The following is a 25950-nucleotide window of genomic DNA, read 5'->3' as shown; positions in this document are numbered from 1 at the left end:
AACAGGCCTTTTCGCATTCGGCCTGTTTTTGCTTTGCTTCGGACACTCTGCTACACACACACGTGGTTGCTGGCATTTGTCAGTACATGTTACAGGAAAATCATATTAAATTACATATTACAAGAAAATCATATTAAATCCATATTTCAATAAGGCAGGGTATGAAGAGTAGGGCAACAACTACTAGGCTTCACCTATCAAGTTGTTTTGTGAAACTCACACTATAGGTGGCCTACTGTGCAGAGGTGGCTTCCTTGACTTCAATCCCAGAAAGACTGGAAGCTTGCCAATTGGCTTCTGGCAGTTAAGCCATGAAAAAAGCCCATGGCAACTACTAAGAATGATGTGTGATGACTCACACCCTAGGGTTTTGTAATTTTGTCTGTTGCTGGTACTTCCTGAGAATCCCTTGGTCTAGGGGGTTTTGACGACAACAAATCATAATTGGGCCCATGATTTTTCTTCATAGTGATATTTCACTGTTTACCTCTAAAGTATGACTTAGGACAAGACTGTTTCAACCACCATAATTTATTTTTATTTTATTTTATTTTATTAAACTTATAGGCCGCCTATCCCCGAAGGGCTCAAGCACTTCTCACACCTTCCGCATGCATGTTCTTCCTCCCCAGTATTTCTTGAGTGCTTTTTGGACATCCTTGTTCCTCAGACTGTAAACAACAGGATTCAGCAACGGGGTCACCAGTGTGTATGTGACCGAGATAAAAGTGTCCTCGTTCAACGTGTACCTGGATTGCGGCCTCAGGTAAATAACAGAAGCACATCCAAAATGCACAACCACCACAATAAGGTGGGAAGCGCAAGTTGAAAAGGCCTTGTGCTTCCCCTCTGTGGTGGGGATTTTCAGGATTGTGTTTAAGATTAAAGATCGACAAAAGAATCAGCAGGGAATGAGCAAAACCGCAAACAGAAGCAGAAAAAAATGATAATTTCTCCGACATAATTTCGGCCACAGGCTAACACAAGTAACGGTGCCATATCCACAAAGAAGTGATGAATGTTATTTCGCCCACAGAATGGTAAGGTAAATATTAAATAGGTTTCCAGTGTAGAAAATAAAAAACCACTTGTTGCTGCAAAGACAACCAGTTTAGTGCAGAATGTCTCATTCATCAGAACTGCATAATGTAAAGGTTTACAAATGGAAACATAGCGGTCATATCCCATCAATGTAAGAAGTATGCAGTTTACAGCCCCAAAGGCCAGGAAGAAGTACATCTGAGTGGCACAGCCAAGAAATGATATAGATGGATTTTCTTTTAAAAGATTTACAAGCATATTGGGGATAATGGTAAGTGTGTAGCAGACTTCTGAACTGGAGAGAATGGAAAGAAAGAAGTACATGGGGATATGGAGGGTGGATTCAAGCCTTATCGTCGTGACTATAATGATATTTCCAGCCAAAATCGCCAAGTACATGATGGAGAACATCACAAAGAGTGGGACCTGCAAGTCTGGGAAGCTGGAGAATCCGATCAGGATGAATTCTGTCACCATGCTTTGATTTCCTTGGTCCGTTAACATTGAATCTAGGAAGAGATCATGACACTCTTACAAACCAATAGACTGGGAAAGTATTTTGGAGAGACTTCAGTTACAAACCATATGCCAGCTACTCTGTGCGCAAAGCCTAATACTAAAAGTGTGTCAAATATACATCCATAATAGTCCATGGCAATGTACCGGAATGTTCTGAGTTACTCTTCTCAGAAAGGCATTTGTCATACCTTTGAGGTTGGAAGCTGAAAGAAACTGGAACCACGAGTGGATGTGTAGTGGAACCGTAGAACCCTTACTCCCATTTTCGTAATGCTTGCAAGCATAATCACCCACAGAATTATTACAATGCACTAAGAACAATTATAGTGCACATCAGCAGTCAAATATTCCAAATAAAAAAATGGCTGTTCAATATTTCACGGCGTAAATGGTGGGAAAAGACACACTTCTCTGTTGGGCAAAAAACACCATTGTCAGTACCTGTGGGTTTTGCCTCCACTGAACGACTGAGCACTGGAGAATAATCTTAAATTATCTATATATGCTTTAAATATTCATGTACAAAGGGAATTTAAGTGGAGGCAAACAGACATTTCTGCAGGAGAGATAGTTGCCCTGAGGGCCACTGGAACAGCCTCATTGAATTGTAGCCCCAATTCCAGTTAAATCCTGAAATGAAACACTCGTCTCACAAACAACATCTCTGATTTCTTCTCTTAGTCTTTGTTTCTTCCAAGCTGTGAGCGGTTGTTTCTGCACGCACCCAACTGTTCCTGCTGCTTCAACTCAACAAGGTTATATAATTATGAGACTTTGAAGAATGTAACTCAACAAGGGAGTCACATTCTTCAAAGTCTCCTAATTATATAATTCAGATACACGGACCCTTTACCTAGAAAATCTTCTCCCCTTGAAGAGGCATTAGGGGAACATTCTGGACTGTGCACCAGAGATCTGCCTAACAAAGCAGCAGTTGCCCAAAGCACTCTGAATCAGCCTTCAAATCGGTCCACTGATCTATTGACTATTGTCTATTCCAATGATTCTCAACCCTCCTAATGCCGCGACCCTTCAATAAAGTTCGTCAATTTGTGGTGACCCCCCAACCCTAAGTCATTTATCCATTTTACAGATGGAGAACACTGATGTAGAGAGTCTTAGGCAACCCCTGTAAAAGGGTCATTCGACCTGAAATGGGGTCCCGACCCCCAGGTTGAGAATCACTGGTGTATTCCAAAGTGTGGCAGCATTTCTCTCTTCATTTGCGGAGGTCTTTCTGAGCCCTGCTGTTTGAGATCATTAATTTATAGCTCCAGAAATAGGACCAGAAACCTTCTAAATGGAAATATGTTTTTCAGTCACTGAGGTTCGAACTATTTTCAGTGTGTAGAAGCCTTTCTGCTTGAGGGCTATATATCAAAACTGACACTACATTCATGCACCACAAAGGAATACTAAAGCAGAGCACTTACACTGAGGTAAACCATAGGATTCCATTCCGAATGAAAGCAATTTGCTACAATACCTTTTAAATATACATTCATAGCTTGTATATGGCAAGAAGCATTATCAACAAATTTCTAAACCCCAGAGGATATTGTCTCTCCAGTATTTCATTGTTGACGAGAGTTGGCAAAATATGAATAACAAGTTCCTTGAGGAATCAGGGAAATTAGACCCCAGCCAGATAGCTCATCAAAAAAAAAAAAAGGAAAACAAAATGTTGCCAGAATTGGCAGGATGAGCTGAGGACAACTATGTACTTCTGGGGCTGAAAATGCACCCAGGATTGGAGCCTGCGGAGCAAACATCCTGGGGCAACCTTCAGTAAATGGAGGCAGGGAGGATCCCTGCAACAGCAGACAAAGTATCAGGCACAAGCGGAGGGTGAAACTGACCAGACAGCTAAACAGTCAGGAAAAACAGGCTGTCTCCTGAGTTCCTGCACAGCCAGGCACGAGACATCATTCAGTAGCTTAAGGGGGGGTGCATTTTGAAGCGTTTTGGAAAAAAAGGTGTCTTTTAAAGAGCTGTAAAATAGTTGAAATAAGGCATCCTGAAAACGTCTTGGGGGAAAAGCTATGCAAAGTTTCTCCCCGAGACACCAGAGAGAACTGGGAAAGTTTAGCTAGAGATAAGCCCCCTTTCACACAGTCTCACTCTGACTTCCTGCCCCAGGTCTAGTGGTTACTAATGAGGCTACATTTTTAGTCAACCTCATCAGCCATGGCTCTGATTGGTCAAATGAACTCAGGTAACTCAGACTCTTACCCAAAAGGGTTTTCAGTCTAGACTCCTTAATCCAACCTTGGAAATTTTAATTTCCACCAGCTGTCTGTCCATTCTGATTCTTGTGAAAGAGTAGACGGTGACTGCTGGAAGATATCAGTTGGAAAGGGTGCCAGATGGTAATCTGAACCGATGCTATAACTGTGAAATGAGTCCTTCTAACTGATCATTGTTCTTTTAATCTTCACTACTCACTATTTTCTTGGAAATATTCTTGCACAATTTTAATAAATCACTCTAGTTATATCATGAGGTGTTTTGCCTTCAGGTGGCTTCAGTTTAATTCCAATACTTAGACTACTAGGCTTCACCTACCAGGTTGTTTTGTGAAACTCACACTATCAGTGGCCTACTTTGCCGAGGTGGCTTCCTTGACTTTAATCCCAGGAAGAGTGGAAGCTTGCCTCTTGCTTCTACTAAGACTGATGAGTGATGACTCACACCCTAGGCTTTTGTAATTTTGTGTGTTGCTGGTCCATCCTGAGAATCCCTTGGTCTAGGGGGTTTTGACACCAACAAATCATAATTGGGCCCATGATTTTTCTTCATAGTGATATTTCACTGTTTCCCTCCAAAGTATGGTTTATGACAAGACAATTTCAACCACCATAATCACTTCTCACACCTTCCGCATGCATGTTCTTCCTCCCCAGTATTTCTTGAGTGCTATTTGGACATCCTTGTTCCTCAGACTGTAAACAACAGGATTCAGCAACGGGGTCACCAGTGTGTATGTGACCGAGATAAAAGTGTCCGCATTCAACGTGTACCTGGATTGCGGCCTCAGGTAAATAACAGAAGCACATCCAAAAGGCACAACCACCGCAATGAGATGGGAGGCGCAAGTTGAAAAGGCTTTGCGCTTCCCCTCTGTGGTGGGGATTTTCAGGATTGTGTTTAAGATTAAAAGATACAACAGAAGAATCAGCAGGAATGAGCAAAAAACCACCAGAAAGCAAAGCAGAAAAATGATAATTTCTCCGACATAATTTCGGCCACAGGCCAACACAAGTAATGGTGCCAAATCGCAAAAGAAGTGATGAATTACATTTGGCCCACAGAATGGTAAGGTAAATATGAAATAGGTGTACAGTGTAGAAACTAAAAAACCACTTGTTGCTGAAAAGACAACCAGTTTAGTGCAGAATCTCTGATTCATCAAAACAGCATAATGCAAAGGTTTACAAATGGATACATAGCGGTCATATCCCATCCATGTAAGAAGCATGCAGTTTGTACTCCCAAAGCCCAGGAACAAGAACATCTGAGTGGCACAGCCAACAAATGAAATAGATGGCTTTAAAAAAAAAAGATTTACAAGCATATTGGGGACAATGGTAAATGTGTAGCAGACTTCAGAACGGGAGAGAGCGCAAAGAAAGAAGTACATGGGGATATGGAGGGCGGATTCAAGCCTTATCGTCGTGACTATAATGATATTTCCAGCCAAAATCGCCAAGTACATGATGGAGAACACCACAAACAGTGGGGCTACCAAGTCTGGGAAGCTGGAAAATCCAATCAGGATGAAATTCTGTCACCAATGCTTTGATTTCAACTTTTGGTCTGTCAACATTGAATCTAGGAAGAGATCATGACACTCTTACAAACCAATAAACTGGGAAAGTATTTTGGAGACTCTCGAAGTCACAAACTATATGCTCCGTGCGCAAAGCCTAATACTAAAAGTGTGTCAAATATACATCCGTAACAGTCCATGGCAATGTACCGGTATGTTCTGAGCTCTTCTTCTCAGAAAGGCGTTTTTGTGACTGTCAGCAGAGTTGATTGTAGAATCATTAAACGTCCATCTTTTTTCTTGACAAATTAAGAAGCCTTTTGCTTGTACTCTGATCTTGATTCTACAGTAAATGAACAAAAACAAAAAGCTGAGCCTTCCCCAACCACCTAAAAATAAGGTATATTAACATTAATGACCCTTCTTCGCACAGAAAAAATCCAAAAGAGAGGAGAGCAGGAAAATTACCTCTTAAATCTTGAGTAGGAGGAGAAAAGAAAAGATTCTGGCCGCCCTTAGTTCCTGTGGTCTAACTCATGGCTAGGCATAAGCAAAAGAATAATTATTAAAAATAACTATTTAAAAATGAGCAAAAGTATAACTGTTAAAAAAATATAAACCCTCCCAAGCCCCTTATAATTAATTGTAAATTTCTATAATTATAAGGATTTATAATAAGAGAGCCTCTCCAGTCTCTATTGGAATAGATTCAGTCACAGCAGAATCTGAGGGAGTGGATATAAATCGTACTAACTGAAAGCAGCTACTTCGTGAAAAAAAAAAGCTCTGAAGTCTGAAAATTGCTCAACAAGAACGATATCTATTTTTATAGTGTACTGTGACTCGCTTGGCTCAAACACGAAAACTCCATGATGTCTGAATGCACCAGTCAATCCATAAGATTAAAGGTTTCACAGAAACCAACCTATGAGAGGGATATGGAAATAGTGCCCTGACCTGGATGGTGTCGGCCAGCCTGATTTTTTCAGATCTCAGAAGCTAAGCAGGATTGGCCCTGATTAGTACTTGGATGGGAGACCACCAAGGAAACCCAGGGTCACTATGGAGGAGCAGGCAATGGCAAACCACCTTTGTAAGTTTTTTGCCTCAGAAACCCTACTGGGTCACTATAAGTCAGCTGTGACATGATGGTAGTTTGCTCACATATACATGGAAACAGTAGGACCCAGCATAGTGTAACGGTTAAGGTATCAGACCAGGATCCCAGATATCCAGGTTTTAATTCTCACTCTACTGTGGAAGCTTGCTGCCTAACCTTGGGCCAGAAACCTTCTACATCAGTGGTTCTCAACCTGTGGTGTATGTGTGTGTGTCTGTGTGCCTGTGTGTCTATATATATATATGTGTGTGTCTGTGTAATTCCAAATAAAGATATATTTCAATTCCTGCGTCTGTTGAACATATGTTTTTTTAATCATCTGTACACTGTACTTTCTTATAACAACATAAATGATTTTCAAATGTAAATTAAGCTGGGCAATCAGCTTCCCGTATAATTTGATTTCATGTATACTGGCCTGAGTTCTAATAAGAAAGCCAAAAAAAAATGTTGCACCTCCCTTTGACTTTGTAGGATACTGGCAGAGGTGGGATCCAACCAGTTCTCACCACTTCTCTAGAAGTGGTTACTAATTTTTTCTGAGGTGCCGAGGAAGGGGTTACTAAAAGCAACCTCCCTGCCCAATAGGGACTGGAGGTGTGTGTGTGGAAGAATGGGAGTTAGGTGCACTGCACCCAGAATCTGCACCTAGCTCCACCGGGAACCCTGAGGAGGGAAGAGGAGAGGGGAGGGGAGGGGGGAGGGAGTGAGGGGTGGCCTGTGAAGGAGGGGAGGAAAGGGGACCTGGCATCTGGACCTGGCCCACCCACCCTAGGGGAGGGAGGGGGAGGGGAGGGAGGGGTGGTATGCAAGGGAGGGGAGGGAGGGAGGGAGGGGTGGCATGCAAAGGAGGGGAGGGACCCGGCATCTGGATCCAGCCCACCCACCCTAGGAGGAGTGGAGGGGAGGGGAGGGAGTGGCATGCAAGGGAGGGAGGGTTTAGGGTGAGGGGTGGCATGCAAAGGAGAGGAGGGGAGTGGAACGACCCTTTCACGAGGAGTTAGCTTCAAAAGACTCTACTGCAACAGAGTGTTCTCCATCTGTAAAATGGATAAATGTTAGGGTTGGGGGTCACCACAACATGAGGAACTGTGATAAAGTGGTCACAGCACTAGGAAGGTTGAGAACCACTGTTCTACATTTGAAATCTGTTTTTTCAGCACTGAGGCGTTCAAACAATTTTCAGTAGTATGCAAAGCCTTTTCTTCTTGAGGGGCTATATGCAGTGAGTGGGATTAACTTAAGGTTAGCACCACTTGGTAGGTTTCGGTTGTTAAAATGGTGCTTGTAAACAACCAGCTGTTAAATTATTTGGATCCCATCACTGGCTATATATTGAAACTGACACTACATTCATGCATAAGAAGGAATACCTAAAGCAGAGTACTTTACACTGAGGTAAAATGTAAAGATTCCATTCTGAAGGGACAGAAATTTGCTACAACATCTTTTAAATATATCTTTATGGCTTAAACTGTACACAGCAAAGAAGCATCTGTAAAACAAATTTCTAAACACCAGAGAGGATATTGTCTCGATCCGTATTTTAAGTTGTTGATTTGAGAGTTGGTAAAATATGAGTAACAAGTTCCTGAGGAATCAGGGAAAATGTCTCAGCAATCTCGCTTCCAGGATCACATTAGCACTCATTTTGGGTTGGAGACAGGGCCTCTCTGTGTTGAACGGCCTCCTGTGACATGTTTCTCTCCCCACTGCCAGGCAGGCAGGCAGGCAGGCAGGCAGGCAGGCAGGCAGGCAGCAAACCTCAAGATCCCACTGGAAACAATGGATGATGGGGCACCCCCTTTGGGAGTCCATAGCTTTGGATCCCCTGGACCAAAACTTCCTACAAAGCCACTGGGTGAAAGAAGAGTATCAGTAAAAGATTCTCCTTGATGATACCTCCCAAGGTTTGATAGGTTGGTTCAGAAGAGGCTATATCAAAGATATCGACTTCCCTCAAAGGTAGCTTAGCCTTATCTCCTATTAGCTCCCATTAGGAAACAATGGGGGGATGGGAAGACCCCTTTGGGGGGGGAGCCCATAACTTTGGACTCCCTAGAGAACCAAACCTCACCAAACCAGGGGTGATAGCATCAGGAAAGGAGTCCCCAAAACATCCCTGAAATTTTGAAGAATTTGGTGCTAGCCTAAAAAACTGCGCCCTCTTCAGGGCCAAAAAGAGAAAAACACCTGAAAATACAAAAAATCCCTACAGAGCGAGACCTGCAGTTTCTGCGCCCCCCACAGGGCTGCGCCCAGGGCAACTGCCCACTTTGCCCAATGAGAGGAATGCCTTTTCAGGCAGCAAACCTCAAGATCAGTATGGCAGCCTGGTGACCTAACCTGGCTTGACTTCATCAGTTAAGCGCGAGATAAGCTTCTGATTGGTTGTTAAGAATATAAAACATAAGAACAAGCCAGCTGGATCAGACCAGAGTCCATCTAGTCCAGCTCTCTGCTACTTGCAGTGGCCCACCAGGTGCTATTGGGAGCTCACATGCAGGAGGTGAAAGCAATGGCCTTCTGCGGCTGTTGCTCCCAAAGCACCTGAACCTTCAGTTAAGGCATTTGCAGTCTCCAGATCCAAAAGAGGATCAAGATTAGGTAGCCATGGAGTCGACTCTCTCCCATATAGAAATATGTCAGCCCCTTTTAAAGCTATCCTGGTTAATGGCCATCACCACCTCCTGTGGCAGCATATTCCAAACACCAATCACACGTTGCGTGAAGAAGTGTTTCCTTTCATTAGTCCTAATTCTTCCCCAGCGATTTTTCAATGAATGCCCCATGGTTTCTAGTATTGAGAGAAGAGAAAATTTCTCTCTGTCAGCATTTTCTACCCCATGCATAATTTTATAGAGCTTTAATCCGCGCATATCCCCTCAGCCCGTCTCCTCTCAAACTAAAAAAAGAAGAGTCCCCAAATGCTGCAGCCTCTCTCCTCATAAGGAAAGGTGCTCCAGTCCCCTCAATAATCCAGCGTTGCCCTTCTCTGCACACTTTTTTCTATCCTTTTGAGATGTGTGAGCGACCAGAGGCAGGAACCTGACAGTACTCCAAAGTCGCGGTCGCTTCCACTGCTTTATATAAGGGCATGACAATCTTTGCAGTGTTATTCTCAATGCCTTTCCTAATGATCCCCAGCATAGAGTTTGCCTTTTTCACAGCTGCCATGCATTGAGTTGAGTTGCTTACATTGAGCCCTGATGGTCATTGTCTGAGTTCTTTTTGAGCTCTTTTACCACAGGGTAGTCCTCACCTGCTCTACAGGCCCAGGTTGCCACCTTTTCAATCATTTCATTTCCCTGAACAATATCTGCACTTCAGTTCTTTGTTTAAAATGGCTGCTGTTACTACATTACGCTATTTCTGTCTTGTTCTCATATTAAATGTTCTCAAAGTTGTAGTATAATCAGCTCAAGCTCATGAGTAAAGACTGAAGAAGTGGATTCCTCATCAAGACAATCATTGAATCAGAGACAGCTATATAACAAGTCTCAACTCAAATATATATATATATTTATAATGCCAGGTGGTAGCAGTTGAGTGGGTGGGGAGCATGCTGCTGGAAAGAAAGCTATAGCCATAAAACAAGCACCCCTAGCTATTGCTTACTTTTTCTTTACCAGAGCCCTGCTGCATCTAAGGTTTTTAATGCCAAAATGTGTTTGCAATTATTAGCTGGTATACCAATTGGATCGGCAAAGTCAATCATTCTCTGGAAGGTATTCAGTCCTTTTTTCCTTATAAAATTCACGGCCTGTGTACTTTATACAGTTCTTTACCCAGAAACTGGCCAGCATTGGCTAGAGACTACATTGTGGCTCATCACCTTTAAATTCTGGGTACGCCTTCTTTTCAGCTTTCTTTGTTCCACCTTCACCTACCAATTGCTGACTGAGTCCCAACCTTCAGACTGGCTAGCATGCATTGAGCACAAAACCATACCTTTAGGTCTAACCCTTGATTTACTGGCTATGCTATCAGCAACTAAAGCTTTCCAAACTATAAAATGCAGACTTGTTGACCCGTTACACAGAAGGCATCTGCTACGTCATGGGGCAATTATCTGTCACAGCAAGATTTCCTGTTTGCATATTTTTCCTCCAGCCCCACTTTCACTTTTTGGGCTCCCTGTGGCAAGCAAGACCACATCTACCATGAATTTAATTTTGCTTCACTGCTAGAGCAGGGGGATTTTCCAGTGAGCACAGCTTAGCCCAGGATGTTTTCATTCGGTCCAAGGCCACCCTGCTTAGCTCCACTCTTCCCACTCCTCATTCTGCTGCCAGCTTGGCTTCTTCCCCTTCATGGCTGTTCCATGTTGCTGAACGTTCGAAATTTCCAGCTTCTCTAATGCGTCATTTTGATATATTGATGCATAAGCAAAACATGGTTTTACAAGGAATAGCCCAAGCAGGGTCTGTGTCTGGCTCCAGCCAACCTCCCCTACTCAGCTTCTGCCCTCCTTGATGTTTAGGAACACTTTTAAAAATGTTTTTTTCAGACAAGCATCTTTTAAAAAACAAGTCTCTCTCCCACAGCAGCAGCAGCTGAGGCAGGAGAGGAGAGGGACTGGGAGTACCGAGAACAGACTTGCCCAGTGCAGTTCCTTGCAAAAGCCAACTCTGTTATATCGATACATTGATATAGTCAAATGAGCATTAGAGAAGCAGGAAGGAGCTGAAAACATGGAATGAGCAAGGGGGAGGGCATGAAAAGAAATATGAGGAGTGAGAAAAGTGGAGCTAGGCTAGCCATGAATGGAGGGAAGGGGAAGAGGTCTGCAGGGAGGCAAAGCTTCAATTGCTCCACTGAAATTCTCCCCACTCTGGCAGCGAAGCACAATTAAATTCATGGTACAAGTGGTCTCACTTGTCGCTTATGGAGGAACTAAAAGCGCGTGAAGAGCAGCAGCGGGATTGAGGAAATACATCTGTACAAAGAAACATTTTTTGCTGCAACTGGACATTTTGCTCCACATCGTACAGCAGATGTCTTGTGCTTTAGAGCTCCCAATTCCAGTAGGAAGGTTGATAGCAAATGAGATATTACAGAGATATTGCAGATAGGGTGAACTACACCTAATTCCACATGTTGCCCCATTCACAGTCTACCTTATTGTTATCAGTTTGGCTTCCATTCCACTTCTTTGGCCATAGATTTTGCAGTGATCTATGCTAACAGTTTCTGCAGTGATAAATCACTCTCTGTGGGAGTAGAGTACAGAACTTGAGGGCACAGATGTATAAATGAGTATTTACAAATATATTACAAATATATTCAACCACTAATTATAAGAGCAGAAAATCTCTTGGTGTGTTGAAAGCACTGGGAATTGAGAGAACAAGGAGTAATGTGGGAGGAAGAAGACATGATTCAGTGCAACAGGTTATTGCTGATGCAAGCATTTCAGTGAAGGGGCAGAGAGGTTTCTGATATGTAAGTCATACTCTTCAAAAGGCAACAAGTGCTAATATTTCTCACTTTGTCCCTGAAGTACAAATCTGTATGCATAGGTTAGGAGAAAAATGACTATCCCCTTTGGGTCTTGTTTGCCCAACAAGACAAAATAATAACAGCAGGAATCTCAGACTGATTAAACCCTGCCTTACGTTAGGTGTTCCTCAGGGAACATTTGGAATCTGGGGACTCCCTAAAGATGTCTCCTCTGTTCTCCTCGGTTATGCTTTTAAAGGCCTTAATTGGAAAGGTGCTCTGAGATGGAGAGGGAATATCCTATTACACTTTGTTTTTTTAAGAGTCTTCATTACTATCAGCATGTTGCATTAAACTGTACATTTAAAACGTTATTTTATTTAAAAAAAACCTACTGCCACACAGGACGAGAAATCTTCCTGAGGTACACTTTGTGGTAACAAGCACTTTCTTTTTCAAGGTGTTGATTATCCTTTTCTGTCAAATCGTCCTAGGCCTGAAGCCTCATCCAAAAATACCATCCTCTTCCAATAACCTGAACAGCACATGAGGCAAACAGAACTGCACAGACTCATTATAGCCAATTCTTCTAATTTTCGGCCTCAGAATTTAGAAGAGTTAGCTAGAGGAGGCGTTCTGGGGTGGGGTATGGGCGGGGGGCACCACAGCAGGGGCACAGTGCCATGCGTGACCCAGGCACAGTTCCCCTCGCTCCACCCCTGCACAATGTAGACCTGGCATGCATGAGCAAGACCTGGATTAGGGAGGGTGAAACACTCGCCTTCAAAAAACTTGTTGTACCAGGATTCTTTTTTTCATTAAAGAAAAGCCTTGTTCAATGTTAACATAGTACATGTAAATTTGAATATTTCATTACATGCAACAAAAAAGGAAAACACAGTAGGTAGATGAAAAATACAAAACATATAAAATTAAAATGTGTCTATCTTATTTCTATTTATTTTTAATCACTCTTATTTAGAGCTTGCTATAAAGATTTTGTTATTGTGATATTGACATCCATTTTCTAGGATGTCACTTTTAAAAATATTTGGTATTACACTAAGTTTGTGGACTGCTTTCCTTTTAAGTTGCAATATCCCAATGCTCAAATTTGTAATAAAGGAGAGAGAACAATAACTTCCATTCCAATATTATTCCCTTTGACCAAGATCAAGAAAAAAATGCATCAGACTATAAACTATTACATATTTTTTCATATAAACTGGGAATTCATGTACCTCAAAAAGAATTCTTCAAGGGGTTTTCAGGGGTCCTCTTTTTTCCTGCTTTCCTCTTCCAATTATATGTTGAAAAACTTCTTGTTCCTTGACATACATTTTTGGGCTTTGGTTACTGTGCTGATATGAAATGTCTTCTCTTTATTTGTGAAGAGTACCCCTTCGATTGGGGCCCATCAGAAATTAATCTGTCAGGAACACATAATTCTTCCACTTTTGCAGCAGGTAAATTGGAATTTCTTTAAGCACTATTAGCTCCCATCCATCGATCTTAGCTCTGAATTGTGAGTGATACCTCAATGTAGCATCTCTGGTTGGATCACTGAATGGATCACTGTGGCCAGGTCTGCCTGGGAGAGATAGGGGGCCAGACGCCGGGCCTGGTGAAGATGGAAAAACAACAACTCAAGTTACATGTGCCACCTGGGTCTCCATTGAAAGAGATATATCCAGGTGGACACCCAGGTTGCGAGCCGAAAGGGTCGGTGTCAAAAAAACTCCTTCCAACATCGGCAGCTGGAAATCCCTAATCTCCCCCTTGCGACCCAGCCAGAGGATCTCCGTCTTCATTGGATTAAGTTTTAACCTGCTCTGCTTCAACCAACCAGCGGCTGCCCCCCTCCTTCATCAACAGAATGAGCTGAGTGTCATCAGCATATTGATGACATATCAGCCCAAAACTCCGCATCAGCTGAGCAAGGGGTTGCATGTAGATGTTAAATAACAGGGGGGACACCAGCGCTCCCTGAGGCACACTACAAAAAGTGGGCACCACTGAGAGGCCTGATCCCCACACCACACTTGCTGACTCCGTACTTGAAGGCAGTGGCCAGGCGGTGGGTCAAAATGTCATGGTCAAACATATCAAACGCTGTGGTAAGGTCCAATAATACCAGCAGCGCTGATCCGCCTCAGTCAAGCTGCATGCGGAGTGTGTCTGTGACGGTGACGAGGACAGTCTCCATCCCGTGCCCAGCATTGAAGCTGGACTGGAAGGGATTGAGCACTGATGTGTCCTCCAGGAAGCCCTGAAGCTGCTCCAACACCACTCTCTCAATTACGTTCCCCAGAAACAAAAGGTTCAAAACGGGGCAGGAATTGGCCAGATCACTAGGATCTAAGAATGGTCTTTTCAAGAGTGGGTGGACCACTGACTCCTTCAACCCACCCGGAAACACTCCTTGCTCAAGGGAGCAGTTGATAATATTCAACAGATGAAGTCACAACTTCTCACAGCAAGTTTTAATCAGACAAGAGGTGCATGGATCCAGAGGACAGGTAGTAGGTCTAACAGCAGCCAGGACCCTGTCAACATCAGCCTCGGCGAGCAGGGAAAACTGGTCCAAACAAGGATCTGAAGATGGCCACGGAACCTCCAGTTCACTAATTGTATCAAAGGTGGCAGGGAGGTCATGGCGGAGCAATGAGACTTTACCCGCAAAGAAGCTCATAAATGCCCCTCAATTAAGAGCCAATTGTGGGTTTTTAGAGCCCTCATTTAATGAGGACAGAGATGGAATAATACGAAACAATTGGGCTGGGCGAGAGCTTGCAGATGCAAGAGAAGACAAGAAATAATCTCTTTTCGTCCTCTTTGTCGCCATATCATAGGCCTTCATAAACATCCTATAAGATGTTTGCATACATCCCTTTTGTTATCCAAAATGCTCAGGCCTGCCCCTTTTAGAGGGAAGGACCTCCCTGCCACCGCCCAGAGCCCTTAGGGGATGGGGCGGTCTACAAATATAATAAAAAAATAAAAAAATAAAATAAAAATAAAAAGGAATTACCAGGGACAGACCTTCCTTAATGAGAAATTGGGAAAGCTCAAGATCTTTGTTGCTAACTTTGTTGCTAACTTTTACAAAGCTCAACCATTGCAAGAACTTCGCTAGCAGGACAGCAGGATAGCAAAGAAAAAGTTTAACATTTTTTCTTATGAAAGTAAAAATTAAAGAAGTATAAGCATACAAATCGAAGCAGCAGAGAATTCATATAGTCCTAGGATTTACATAGATGTCAGTGGACAGGTGTGTCAAAATGAAGGGTTTAGGGAAAATAAGGTGATAATTACTTGGTCTAGGAGTGGAATGGTCCATTCAAGCAGGGTCCAACAACTCGCCTGAGCTCTACTAGGAAAGGAAAGACAATGCTTTGGGGACAGTATCAACTAGACAGAAAGATGCCAAGTAGAATACTGAACACTGAACACTGGGTCAGGAGGCTAACTATAGAGAGAAACAGGTCCTCGTGTTATGCTAAGTGACCCTGATTTCCCAGAACAAAGCATATTCTAGTCTTTAAGAGGTAAAACAAGGGAAGAACACTTAACCTGCATGTAGAGCAATCCAGTTAAATGTTGAGTAGTTAAAACATTGGGCTTAATGCTCTAAACTCGGGAGTCCCCGGAGATAGTGGGAAGCTGATTCAATCACAGCTTCTAGATGCAAAGGAAGATGGTCTTTGGAAGATGATAGAGATTAAAATATAAGGTTAGTATTAGGATGCTGTGTACTTTCCCAGTTGTATGGCATTTTCCAGTAGTATTTTCTCCCTACATTTCGCCTGCATCTGTGGCTGGCATTGAGAGAAAATACTACTGGAACACAGCCATACAATCCAGAAAAACCACAACTTCCTAATGATTCCGGCTATGAAAGTTTTCAACAATACAAGGTTAGTATCTCTGGTGAAAACTTCTTGATCAGGTTACATGAGCATACTCTTTGTTTCAAGGAGGCATGCAGACCAGATGGGAACTAGATGGGAACTAGCTTTCCCAAGCTGGAGTATTATTGCTTCTTAATCTTTATACGAAGATGGGATGGGAACTCAAGATGGGAACTAGCTTTCCCAAGCTGGAATATTATTGCTTCTTAATCTTTATACGAAGGGAGAGGCAGGTAATTTTTGCAAGGCTGATGTTGGGGAGGGCTAATCCAGACTGGTTTTCTTGCCTTTATGGGTGACACTGAGCCAAGGCACAGAATGAGCACCCCATCTTGACACTGCACTGCTAGGCCATCTAGCAAGGTTGACGGGATGGGTAGGAGAACATACTTCAAAAGCAGAGCCTCCTCCCTCATGGTTTGCCTGGTAACACTTTGTTTATTTAGTTCAGTTATACCCTACCCTTTTCCCAAAAAAGATATGTGAATTTCATCAATTTCCGATATCCCTGGGAGAGAAGTGAGGTTGAAATTGTACGAGTAGACCACTGTCACCCAGCAAGAATGCATGGCAGATGGGGATTCCAACCTGGGTCTTCCAGATCTTGGTGCAATACTATAACCACTATACTACAGTGGCTCTTTTGTCTGATATTTTTGAAACATTCTTCATGTAAGTCATGATGGATTTTTTTCTACAGGTTGATTAGCTCATCAATGTTTTGAAGAATTTGTGTAGGAATTCTCCAATATTTGTCTGAACTTCAGAGCAAATCTCTTTATGCTCTATAAATTGCCCTATAGAGTAACTGTCATGTAACAGTTCAGGCTTCAGTGTCAAGAGGCCTGTATTCGGGGATTTTTCTTATGCGGCTGTTTCAATGCACAGGGGGAGGTGGAATGGGTTAAATGCATTTCTAACTGTCTCTTCACTGTTTCTGTGGACTGTTATGCAGTACCAGGTGGTGTTCAAGGTCACTGCTTGCCCATCTCCTGTTATCTTCCTGACACTTACTTTTAAGGTTATTGCTTTCCAAGGCTGCAAAGGATGCAAAAGTTGTGTTTTAATTACTACTGGGTTTTACTTCGCTGAGCGAATTCTCAGTTCTGGCTTTAGCCAGGGAAGATCCAACACCATTAAAAACTACTGTTGTTTCTTCAACAAGAGGTTTGTTGTGTGTTTTGGGATTCTGACATTAAGCCAGAACTCTCCTTAGGTTGAATTCCATGCTGCTGTGCATTGCTGGAATTTCACCCTTTTATTTTTACCTTGTGAAGAGGAACTAGAATTGCTGTCAGCATGTGACTTACGGCAAGAAACCCAGCAGGAGAAGTGCCTGCAAAGAGCCAAGAGAGCTGGGGCGTCCCATTTCTGCAGACTTGACTGGGACTTAGGATTCTTACCCTCTGACTTGCCCACCGAGGGCTTCAGATGCAAGTTAAAGGGGAAGCAACCGCTTCAGGAGGAGACCATACTCCAACTGGCTTCTCGGACTCTACCAATCCTCAATTTCCTCTGACTGCGCGTTAGATGGCTTACAGGGAGTTACTGTGCACCATCGTCCGGGGCCTGGATTCAATATCTCCGAGAGACCTCCACAGACTGTGGGATTTGGTAAGGTGCAAAGTTGGGCGACCCAGCACCTCTGGCTGCAAGAATGTATTCAGTTGCTTCGGCGGCTTCGTCTGGAAGTAGCCGATTCCCTCCAGAAGCCCACGAAGGCGTGGCCGGATCGCTTCAGGTTTGGAAGAGGCGTGGGATTCGGTAGAGATTCGAGGAGTACTGGGTCGCAAGCAAGTTGCACCAAATAGAGCAAAGCATGGGGCATCTCCGGGCAGCCCTCGTCCAGGCACAACAAGCCGCTCCTGCTCCTGTGATGGGTCCAGTACTAGGACAACCTGTGTCTGTTTCCGTGCCTGCTCAGGGCGCTGCTGCCATCGTGGCAGTGCCAGCCCAGCTGCTCCAGCCTGCTCCAGTTCAACTGCCTGCCGCGACGGCTGTTCAAGTGCTTTTTGTTGCTCCGGTGCAGGGGCAACCGCTCCTGCCGCCGCTGGCTCAGCCTGCGCCTGTCCGACTACCTGCTCTGGTGGCTCCCCAAGGTCCTGCCACCATCCCGGTGCACAGGCAACAGCCCCTCCTGCCACCACCGCCGGCGACACCTGCTCCGGTCTTGCCCGGGATGCCGCCGTTTGCACCACCGGTCTGGGGAGTGCCGAGTGGTGCCCTTCCACACTTGGCACCTTATGGAGTGCCGCCCCCTCCATTTATGCCTTGGATCTGGCTGACTTCTCGTTTCAATGGAACTCAGGACTTGCTTCCAGCTTTCTTGGTTCAGGTAAATGCCCACATGTTGCAATATGGGCGACAATACCTGAATGATTTCTAATGTGTCTGCGAGGTGGGCTCGATGTTGGATGGCCCTGCAGTGAATTGGTATGTGGGGCTATTTCAACGCCAGGCTGGGGAGCTGCGTAACTTTCAGGACTTCATGATGGCCCTACATCGCCATTTTGAAAGCCCGTTTGTCGGGGAGCAAGCCAAACAGGAGCTCATGGACATGCGCCAAGGCAAGACTCCTTTTGTCGAGTTTGTTGAGAACTTCCGTACTGTGGCCAGCAAGATTCCGGATTGGGATGATCCCGTGAAAGTCTTCTCATTCAAAAAAGCCTTGCACCCTGACTTGCTCAACTGGTCGTTAATCCGGGACAGCCCTCAGACCCTGATGGAGTGGATTGTACTTGCGTGACTGCCGATGCACTGCCGATGCATGGATGCGTGAGGCAGCCACTTTGAGAGTATCGGTCAGAAGAACTCCGATGGTCCAGCCACGTAAGGGGGGTGCACCCAGCCTGAAATCAACTTTCCTTGGAGGAAAATGCCCGCTGCCACCGCCTCAATCTCTGTCTCTATTGTGGGGGCGATGGGCACCCCCTCCCGTCACCTCTACTCCTATTGCCAAGCCGGGCAAGCCTAGTAAGCCACAGCAGAAGCGGGGTGCTCGAGCAGCCGCTGCCTCCTCTAAAGGAGGTGATCAGCCAGTTCCATGGGAGCCCCCACACCCAGAGCGGGTGAGTGACCCTATAATTCTTCCTCTTGTGCTCACTAATGGCCCTGGCTGCCCGAAGTTGCTGGTTCAGGCACTAGTGGATACTGGCTGCTCCCATTGTTTAATTCATCCTCGGTTGGTGGAGGCTTTAAAAATCCAGCCAGTCGCTCTGACGGAGACTATTAGGTTTGACCAAATGAACAGCAGTCCAGTGGGTGGTGGTCCCATCACTTCTCGTACACCCAAGATTCTGGCTGGTTGTAAAGAACATTGGGAACGTTGCAGCTTCATTATTGAGCCCATTTCTCAGTATCCTGTGATTCTGGGGCTCTCTTGGCTTATAGAACACGATCCGTCGGTGAAGTGGTCCCAGCGAATGTTGACTTTTACTGACCCACCATGTGGGGACCACATGAACCCTGAACCCCCAAGCCATTTGCTGCGCCCGACCGATGGACTTGCTTGCGTGTTGTCCCTGCCTCCCATCGATCCTGCTATTCCTGTTCCCTACCGGAATTTGTGACGGGTGTTTGAAGAAACTGAGTGTAATACCTTGCCACTCCACCGGGACACTGACTGCAAAATCGAACTAGTTCCAGGAGCCAAGCTCCCTAAGGGATGTCTCTGTCCATGAGTCCAGTGGAGGATGCTGAATTGAGGGCTTTTTTGGATAAGAATTTGGCACGTGGATTTATCCAGAAAGCCTGCAGTGCTTATGCGGCCCTGTTCTGTTTGTGAAGAAGAAGGATGGCTCTTTACGTCTATGCACTGATTTCAGAGGTTTAAATGCAATTTCTGCCTCCAACAAATACCCCATCCCCTTGATTAAGGACTTGCTTGCCAACCTCGGCTCTGATCGCATTTTTATGAAGTTGGATTTACGTGAGGCTTACTATCGGGTGTGCATGGCCGAGGGTCATGAACATTTGACTGCTTTTAATACTTGCTATGGCCAGTTTGAATATCTCGTAATGCCTTTTGGGCTCCAGGGGGCGCCATCGGTTTTCCAGAGTTTAATTAATGGCATCCTGGATGATTCATTGTTTAAAGGTGTGGTGGTTTATTTGGATGATGTACTGATCTACTCTCAGGATGAACAATCTCATGTGGCCCTGGTTCAGGAAGTGTTGTCTCGCCTTTTGGCTAATTCTCTGTTTGTGAAACTTTCTAAATGTGACTTTCACAAGCCTCAGTTGGATTTCCTCGGCTACCGCATGTCTGCTCCTGGATTATAAATGGACCCTGCTAAGGTTGCCGATGTGGTAGCTTGGTCCTCTCCTCGAACTCGGAAGCAACTCCAGTCTTTTCTGGGCTTTGCCAACTTTTACTGTGACTTTATTCCTCACTTCTCGTCCTTGGCTCTTCCTCTGACTGATCTCTTACGCACTAAAGAGAAGGGTGCCACTGCTGCTCGCCCTGGTGCTTTTTTGCCCTGGAGCCCCGCTTGTCAGTCTGCTTTTGATTCCCTTAAAGCCGCCTTCACTTCTGAACCTATTCTTGCCCATCCTGACCCCTCCCTGCCTTTTGTGCTTCATGTGGATGCCTCAGATAAAGCTATGGGTGCTGCCTTGCTTCAGAGGGATTCTGCTGGTCGCCTCCACCCCTGTGCTTACCTTTCCCGCAAGTTCTCAGGAGCTGAACTGAACTGGACTGTTGGGGATAAGGAGACTTGTGCTATTAAAGTTGCCCTTTCAGTGTGGAGGCATTTCTTAGAGGGAGCAGAGCATCCTTTTGAAGTCTGGACTGATCACAAAAACCTGGTTGCTTTGTGTTCTCCTGGTCGGCTGTCTGCCAAGCAGCTTCGTTGGGCTGACTTTTTTGTGCGCTTTCGTTTTACAGTTCACTTTTTCCCGGGCAAAACCAATCGTTTGGCAGATGCCCTCTCCCGCCTGCCTGAGGGGGAGGAGCAGGGGCTGGAGCCTGCATGTTCCTGCACTATTCTCTCCCCCTCCCACCTGAGTTTTGCTGTAACCCGATCACAAGCGAAGGCTGATCCCTTGCCTTTGGCCACCCCTCCCAGTCACTTTCTCTCCGCTTTCTTGGAGGCAGGCAAATCCCCGGTACCTCTGGAGGAGGGAGAAGATGTGGTGACTTTGCGTGACAGGGTTTGGTGTCGTGGCTCACAACTCTTTGTACCGCCCCATCTGCATTCTCAAATTCTCCACCAGGGGCATGATTCTAAGTCTGCTGGTCATTTTGGTTTTGTGAAAACCTTGCATTTGCTGCGCAGGCAGTTTTGGTGGAAAACTATTCGTAAGGATATTGAAGCTTATATAAAAGGCCTGTGCCATGGCTAAAATGATCCCAGCAAAGCCCCAAGGATTGTTACAGGACATTGCATTGCCTAGTGAGTCCTGGCAGGTGATCTCGATGGACTTTATTATGGACCTGCCTTTGAGTCATGGCAAAACAGTGATATGGACTGTTGTTGATCTGTTTTCTAAGCAGGCCCATTTTATTCAGTTCAGTTCAGTAACCTTTATTAGGCATTTTCAAAAGAAGAAAAGACAAAGTGTCAAAACGTAATACAAGACTAAGCTTAGCAAAACCTGAGGTATTTTTCTAACCCCACAAGACTTTCAAAAAAAATATAGCTACAACTTCAGATAACTCGGCTTCTGTACTGTTAAAACAAATTAATCATTTTAACGTTGTCTGATAATGATATTTAAAATTTGATTCTGTGCCAAATAATAATAAACCAATATGGTTTAGTGTACTGGTATAATATATATAAATATGTGTTTTTAAAATGGAGTTAAAAGTAATAAAATGGGAATAAATTAGAACTTTAAAATGGTTGTCAGGTATAGAGCTACCATACGTGTTGTATGAGCATTGTAATCTCAAGAAAGCGTGTATGTAGCAACAGTAGGGTTAAAGAAATTTTCACCGCCACTAATAAAGGGTGGATTGAGAGGAGTCTGAGACACGCATCAGCATTTGTTGGCACTCTGGGGAGGACATGAGTAAGAGGAGTCAGTGGAGCCACAGCGACAGAGTCTTTGTTGTTTTGGAATTTGAGTGATACCTTCCGTTGGTAGAGAGGCTGGAAGGAAAACTGTTGAATCTGGCTAGCATAAATGCCCGACGATTGGGTAACCGGTAAAATAGCTTCTGCTAGGTGAGTGGCTATAACTCCATTGCTTGGGGAAGGATGCCCAAAAGCTCGAGGAGAACAGACTGGAATTTTAGATGAATAGAGATGCCTTGCAAGGCGTTCATGGTCTTTCAGTCTGTCTTTGATTAGAGCAGAAAATAAAGTTCTCGTTGCTGTTTTGAAGGACAAGTTAGATCTATTCCAATGCTCCTAATTTTGGTGGTAATTGCCTTGGACCATTTGGAGACGTAATTATCTTTAAGTAGGTGTGCTGTAATGTAAGTCATCCATGGATCTAAAAGTGGATCTTGAGCCAGAATTTTATTGTGAAAATCCAAGCTAGGGTTTAGACTGTGGATAATCCACATTCAAGGCTGAGAGTAGTGAAGGTGATACTACAGGGGACTCCCATTACTCTTCTCAGAAATGAGGCTTGGATTAGATCCGAGGTTCTGAATTGAAAGCATTGATCCATGTAGAAGGGATCCCATAAAGAGTCTTTGGAATCACCTTTAGCTTGGAAAATCTTCAGAGACGCTTAATGATGGATTGAAAACCCTTCCTGTAATGGGAGTAGGTGATACCTGATGGCAGCCTTTGCGCGGAAGGTATAGAGCAAGATCTTTGTAGTGACCACTGGAAATTATATATTGGAAGTAGGCCTAAATATTTAAAAAGATTTGACCTGATTAAGATGGATGTTATTGATTTTTCCATGTCATCTGTTTCCAGCGAGTTGAGAAAACTACTATTTTGGATTTCACGTGGTTAACCTTTAGTTCATTTATATATCACAGTAGTTAAAGAATGCTTTTTAAATATCTCATAAAGGCCAACTCTGGTTTGCGATAGAATGGCAGTATCGTCAGCATACAGTAGCAATGGAATAGGGTAGCCTCCTGCTTTCGGTGGATGTCCTTCTACCGTGTTGAGATAGTCTTCTTGGTCATTTTATATATAGGTTAAATGGAGTGCTTGAGGGCCAGCATACACCCCTGCTTGACTCCTCTTGAGGTATGTATTTTGTTGGAGAGTGAGCCCGAATGGTTCAGTTTAACCTGGCAGGAGGTTGCGCTACAATACCAGTTTCCGAAGTAGCATGAATAAGCGAGGATCCATGTCCATTTGGTCTAGTTTGGACCAGAGAGGGGTCCTAGAGACACTGTTGAAGAGCATTACTCAAATCCAAAAATGCTACGTGTAGTTTCTTTTGTCCTTGGTTGGTATATTTGTCCACAAGAAAGAGAGTGAGATAGTGGTCAATTGTGGAATTTCTGGCTCTAAATCCACCCGGTTCTGGACCTATAATCCTGTTTTTATTTTGCCATGTCATTAGTTTGCTCTCACGATATTTTGCATAGAGTTTTCCTAAAGTTGATAATAAGTTGATAGTTCTGAAGATCTCTGGTCATATTCGTTGGTCCTTTCTTATGGATTGGCACAATAATTGATGAGAGCCAAGTTTCAGGTATTCCATACTGGTCAATGAAGGAGAACAACTTGACTAGAATAGGAGGCCCACCAGTCAGTGTGTTCCAAGAATACCTCGCCAGGGATCCCGTCTGGACCTGGGGCCTTATTTTTCTTTAACTGATGAATTAAATTATGTATGTCCTCTAGTGTAGGAGATGGCCATGACGGAATGTTGTCCCCGTCCAGTTTCTCCCATATATCAGATGTGCTAGCAGGATCACGAAGGAGAACTGAGAAATAGTTGGTCCATTGGGGTTCGGTTACATTTGCAGCAAGTAATGGTTTGGGAGGTCCGTTCACTATTGCCCAGAATTGTTTGGTGTTATTAGATTTTAGGGCGTCAGATAATATTGTCCATTAAATATTGGCAAACTGATATCTTTTCCTTTGTAGTAGTGTTTGGTGTTCCTTTTTCTGTTGTAGATAGGTTACTAGGGATGACGAGTCGTTGGTATTATATGTGGTCTTAAATATTGCTCTCAGCAGTCTTTTTGACTGGATACAGTCGTAATCGAACCAGCTTGTTTTAGGAGCCATATTGAATTGAGTCGGCATTGCTAGTGAATGTAGTCTGGTGAGTATCTCAGAGAAGCATTCCATGGTAAATGGGCTTGGATCAGAGTTAATAATCAGGTCTTTCAAATTCGTGAAGTGATCATTGACCAAGGTGGATGATAAGGTATTTGCCATCCTGGGCGACCAGTGGATTTTTCTATATAACTCTTTTTTGGTTAGAGAGTTTTCCATAGTTGTACCTTTATTGCAGAAACACAAGTTCTTCAGGGATAGCAAGAGGGGTAAGTGGTCACTTTCTGTACGTTTTCCTATCTTGAAGGAGTGGATGAGTTCTATGAAGTTAGGTGTGCAAATTCCATAGTCTATTATGCTGCATCCCCTGGTGGAGAAGAAGGTAAATTGGCCAGAGTCAGGAAAGAGGGTGGAGCCATTAAGTATTGATTTATTTTGACACTGACAAAATTCAATTAGGAAATGACCACTTTTATTTGATTTTGTGTCCCTGAAGTTGGTTGGATCGGGTAAGTTAAGACCGTCAGTCTCGTGCAGTTTTTGAGGATCGTTGATTCCTTTGCTTATTCTGGCGTTAAAGTCACCCAACATGAGACAAAAGGTGTCAGGATATTCCATCTCTATGTTGGAAATATAGTTCATAAATTGATTCCATTGGCTAGTGAGTTCGTGGTCTGTGGTTGTTGGAGGTAGGTATACATTAGTAAGTAGTAGTGGTTTAGGGCACATATCAATGAGTAAAGTCTGAGCAAGAGGGATACTTGGATCAAGGTGTTTCACTTTAGAGGATAGCTGATCTCTGATCAAAAAGCAAAGACCAGCTTGAAAGTGTCCTCTGGGATTGGATTTATAACCTGCTTTGATTTTCTCTCCGCTGCAAGCTAAGTTTATTTGATTCTCTTATCTCCCCTTTTGGCTCACTTCTCTGGCTCCAATCTGTTCTAACTGCTACAACCTGCAACTAGATGCCGCTAACGCTCCAAGTTGTCGAAAGTGCAGCTGCCTTGGTGTGTTTTGTTGGTGAACTACCCTCCTGTTTCTTCTCTGCTTGTGGGAGGCCCATTTTATTCCTTGCACCTCCATCCCCACTGCACAGAAGCTGGCTGAACTGTTTATGCTGCATATCTATAGGTTGCATTCTGCCCCCCGGAAGATAATTTCAGATCGGGGGCCCCAGTTTGTCTCCTGCTTTTGGAGGGCTTTTCTGAAGTTGTTGGGGGTGGAACAGGGGGTGTCCTCAGTGTACCATCCTCAATCCGATGGCGAGAGTGAGTGATCCAATCAGACATTGGAACAGTACCTGAGGTGTTATGCAAATTATCAGCAGGATAACTGGGCTGATTTGCTACCTTATGCTGAGTATGCCTACAATAACTCTGTTCATAGCAGCATGGGCAAAACTCCCTTTGAAGTGGTCCATGGTTGGTCACCCCCCCCCCTCTGCCTATGCTCCAGTTGGAAAACAATCCTGCACCAGAGATTCAGGACTGGGTGCAATCTGTTGCAAAGCAGTGGCCTGCTATTCTGCAAACCCTCAAGGAGGCAAGGAACTCTTATAAGCATCAGGCCAATAAGCACAGACGTGACTTTCCTTTAGAGGTGGGGGACATGGTGTATCTCTCCACAAACAACCTTCATGATATTCATCGTCCATCAAAGCTGAGTATGAAATATGTGGGGCCCTTTAAAATTGTTAGAGTGATCAATAAGGTGACTGCTGAACTAGACTTGCCTAAGGTTCTGAGTAAAATTCACCCTGTTTTTCAGTGCAGCTTACTGAAGAAGACATGTTCCCGGATGTCTGGCATCCAGAGATGAAGGTGCCTCCTCCTGTTCTGATTGATGGCACCAGACATTATGAACTTTCGATATTCTTGATTCTCGTATCTATCGGAACCGCTTGCAGTATTTGGTCTCTTGGAAAGGATGTTTACCTGGGCAGAATCAGTGGGTTTTTGCTGAACATGTCAAAGCCCTTCGCCGTGTCAAATTGTTTCATCA

General features: G+C 44.2%; 2 protein-coding genes and 1 pseudogene across 2 annotated transcripts in view; all 3 read right to left on the bottom strand.

Moving 5' to 3' along the window:
• LOC125437067 (vomeronasal type-2 receptor 26-like) overlaps positions 1 to 25950 on the bottom strand; it is a 464990-nt gene that overhangs the window by 355974 nt on the left and 83066 nt on the right. The gene's annotated exons all lie outside the window — the stretch shown is intronic.
• LOC125436348 lies at positions 599 to 1545 on the bottom strand (annotated as a pseudogene).
• LOC125436347 (olfactory receptor 10T2-like) lies at positions 4430 to 18066 on the bottom strand. Its single transcript, XM_048503271.1, has 2 exons — positions 17446 to 18066; positions 4430 to 5344 (listed from the first exon to the last, which is right to left on the bottom strand). The coding sequence occupies exons 1-2, from the start codon at positions 18064 to 18066 to the stop codon at positions 4430 to 4432; spliced, it is 1536 nt and encodes a 511-aa protein (XP_048359228.1).

This window comes from Sphaerodactylus townsendi, linkage group LG07 (genome assembly GCF_021028975.2).
Source record: "Sphaerodactylus townsendi isolate TG3544 linkage group LG07, MPM_Stown_v2.3, whole genome shotgun sequence".
NCBI lineage: Eukaryota > Metazoa > Chordata > Lepidosauria > Squamata > Sphaerodactylidae > Sphaerodactylus > Sphaerodactylus townsendi.
The sequence above is the reverse complement of the archived record's forward strand: the minus strand, read 5'-3'. Positions and strand labels throughout refer to the sequence as shown.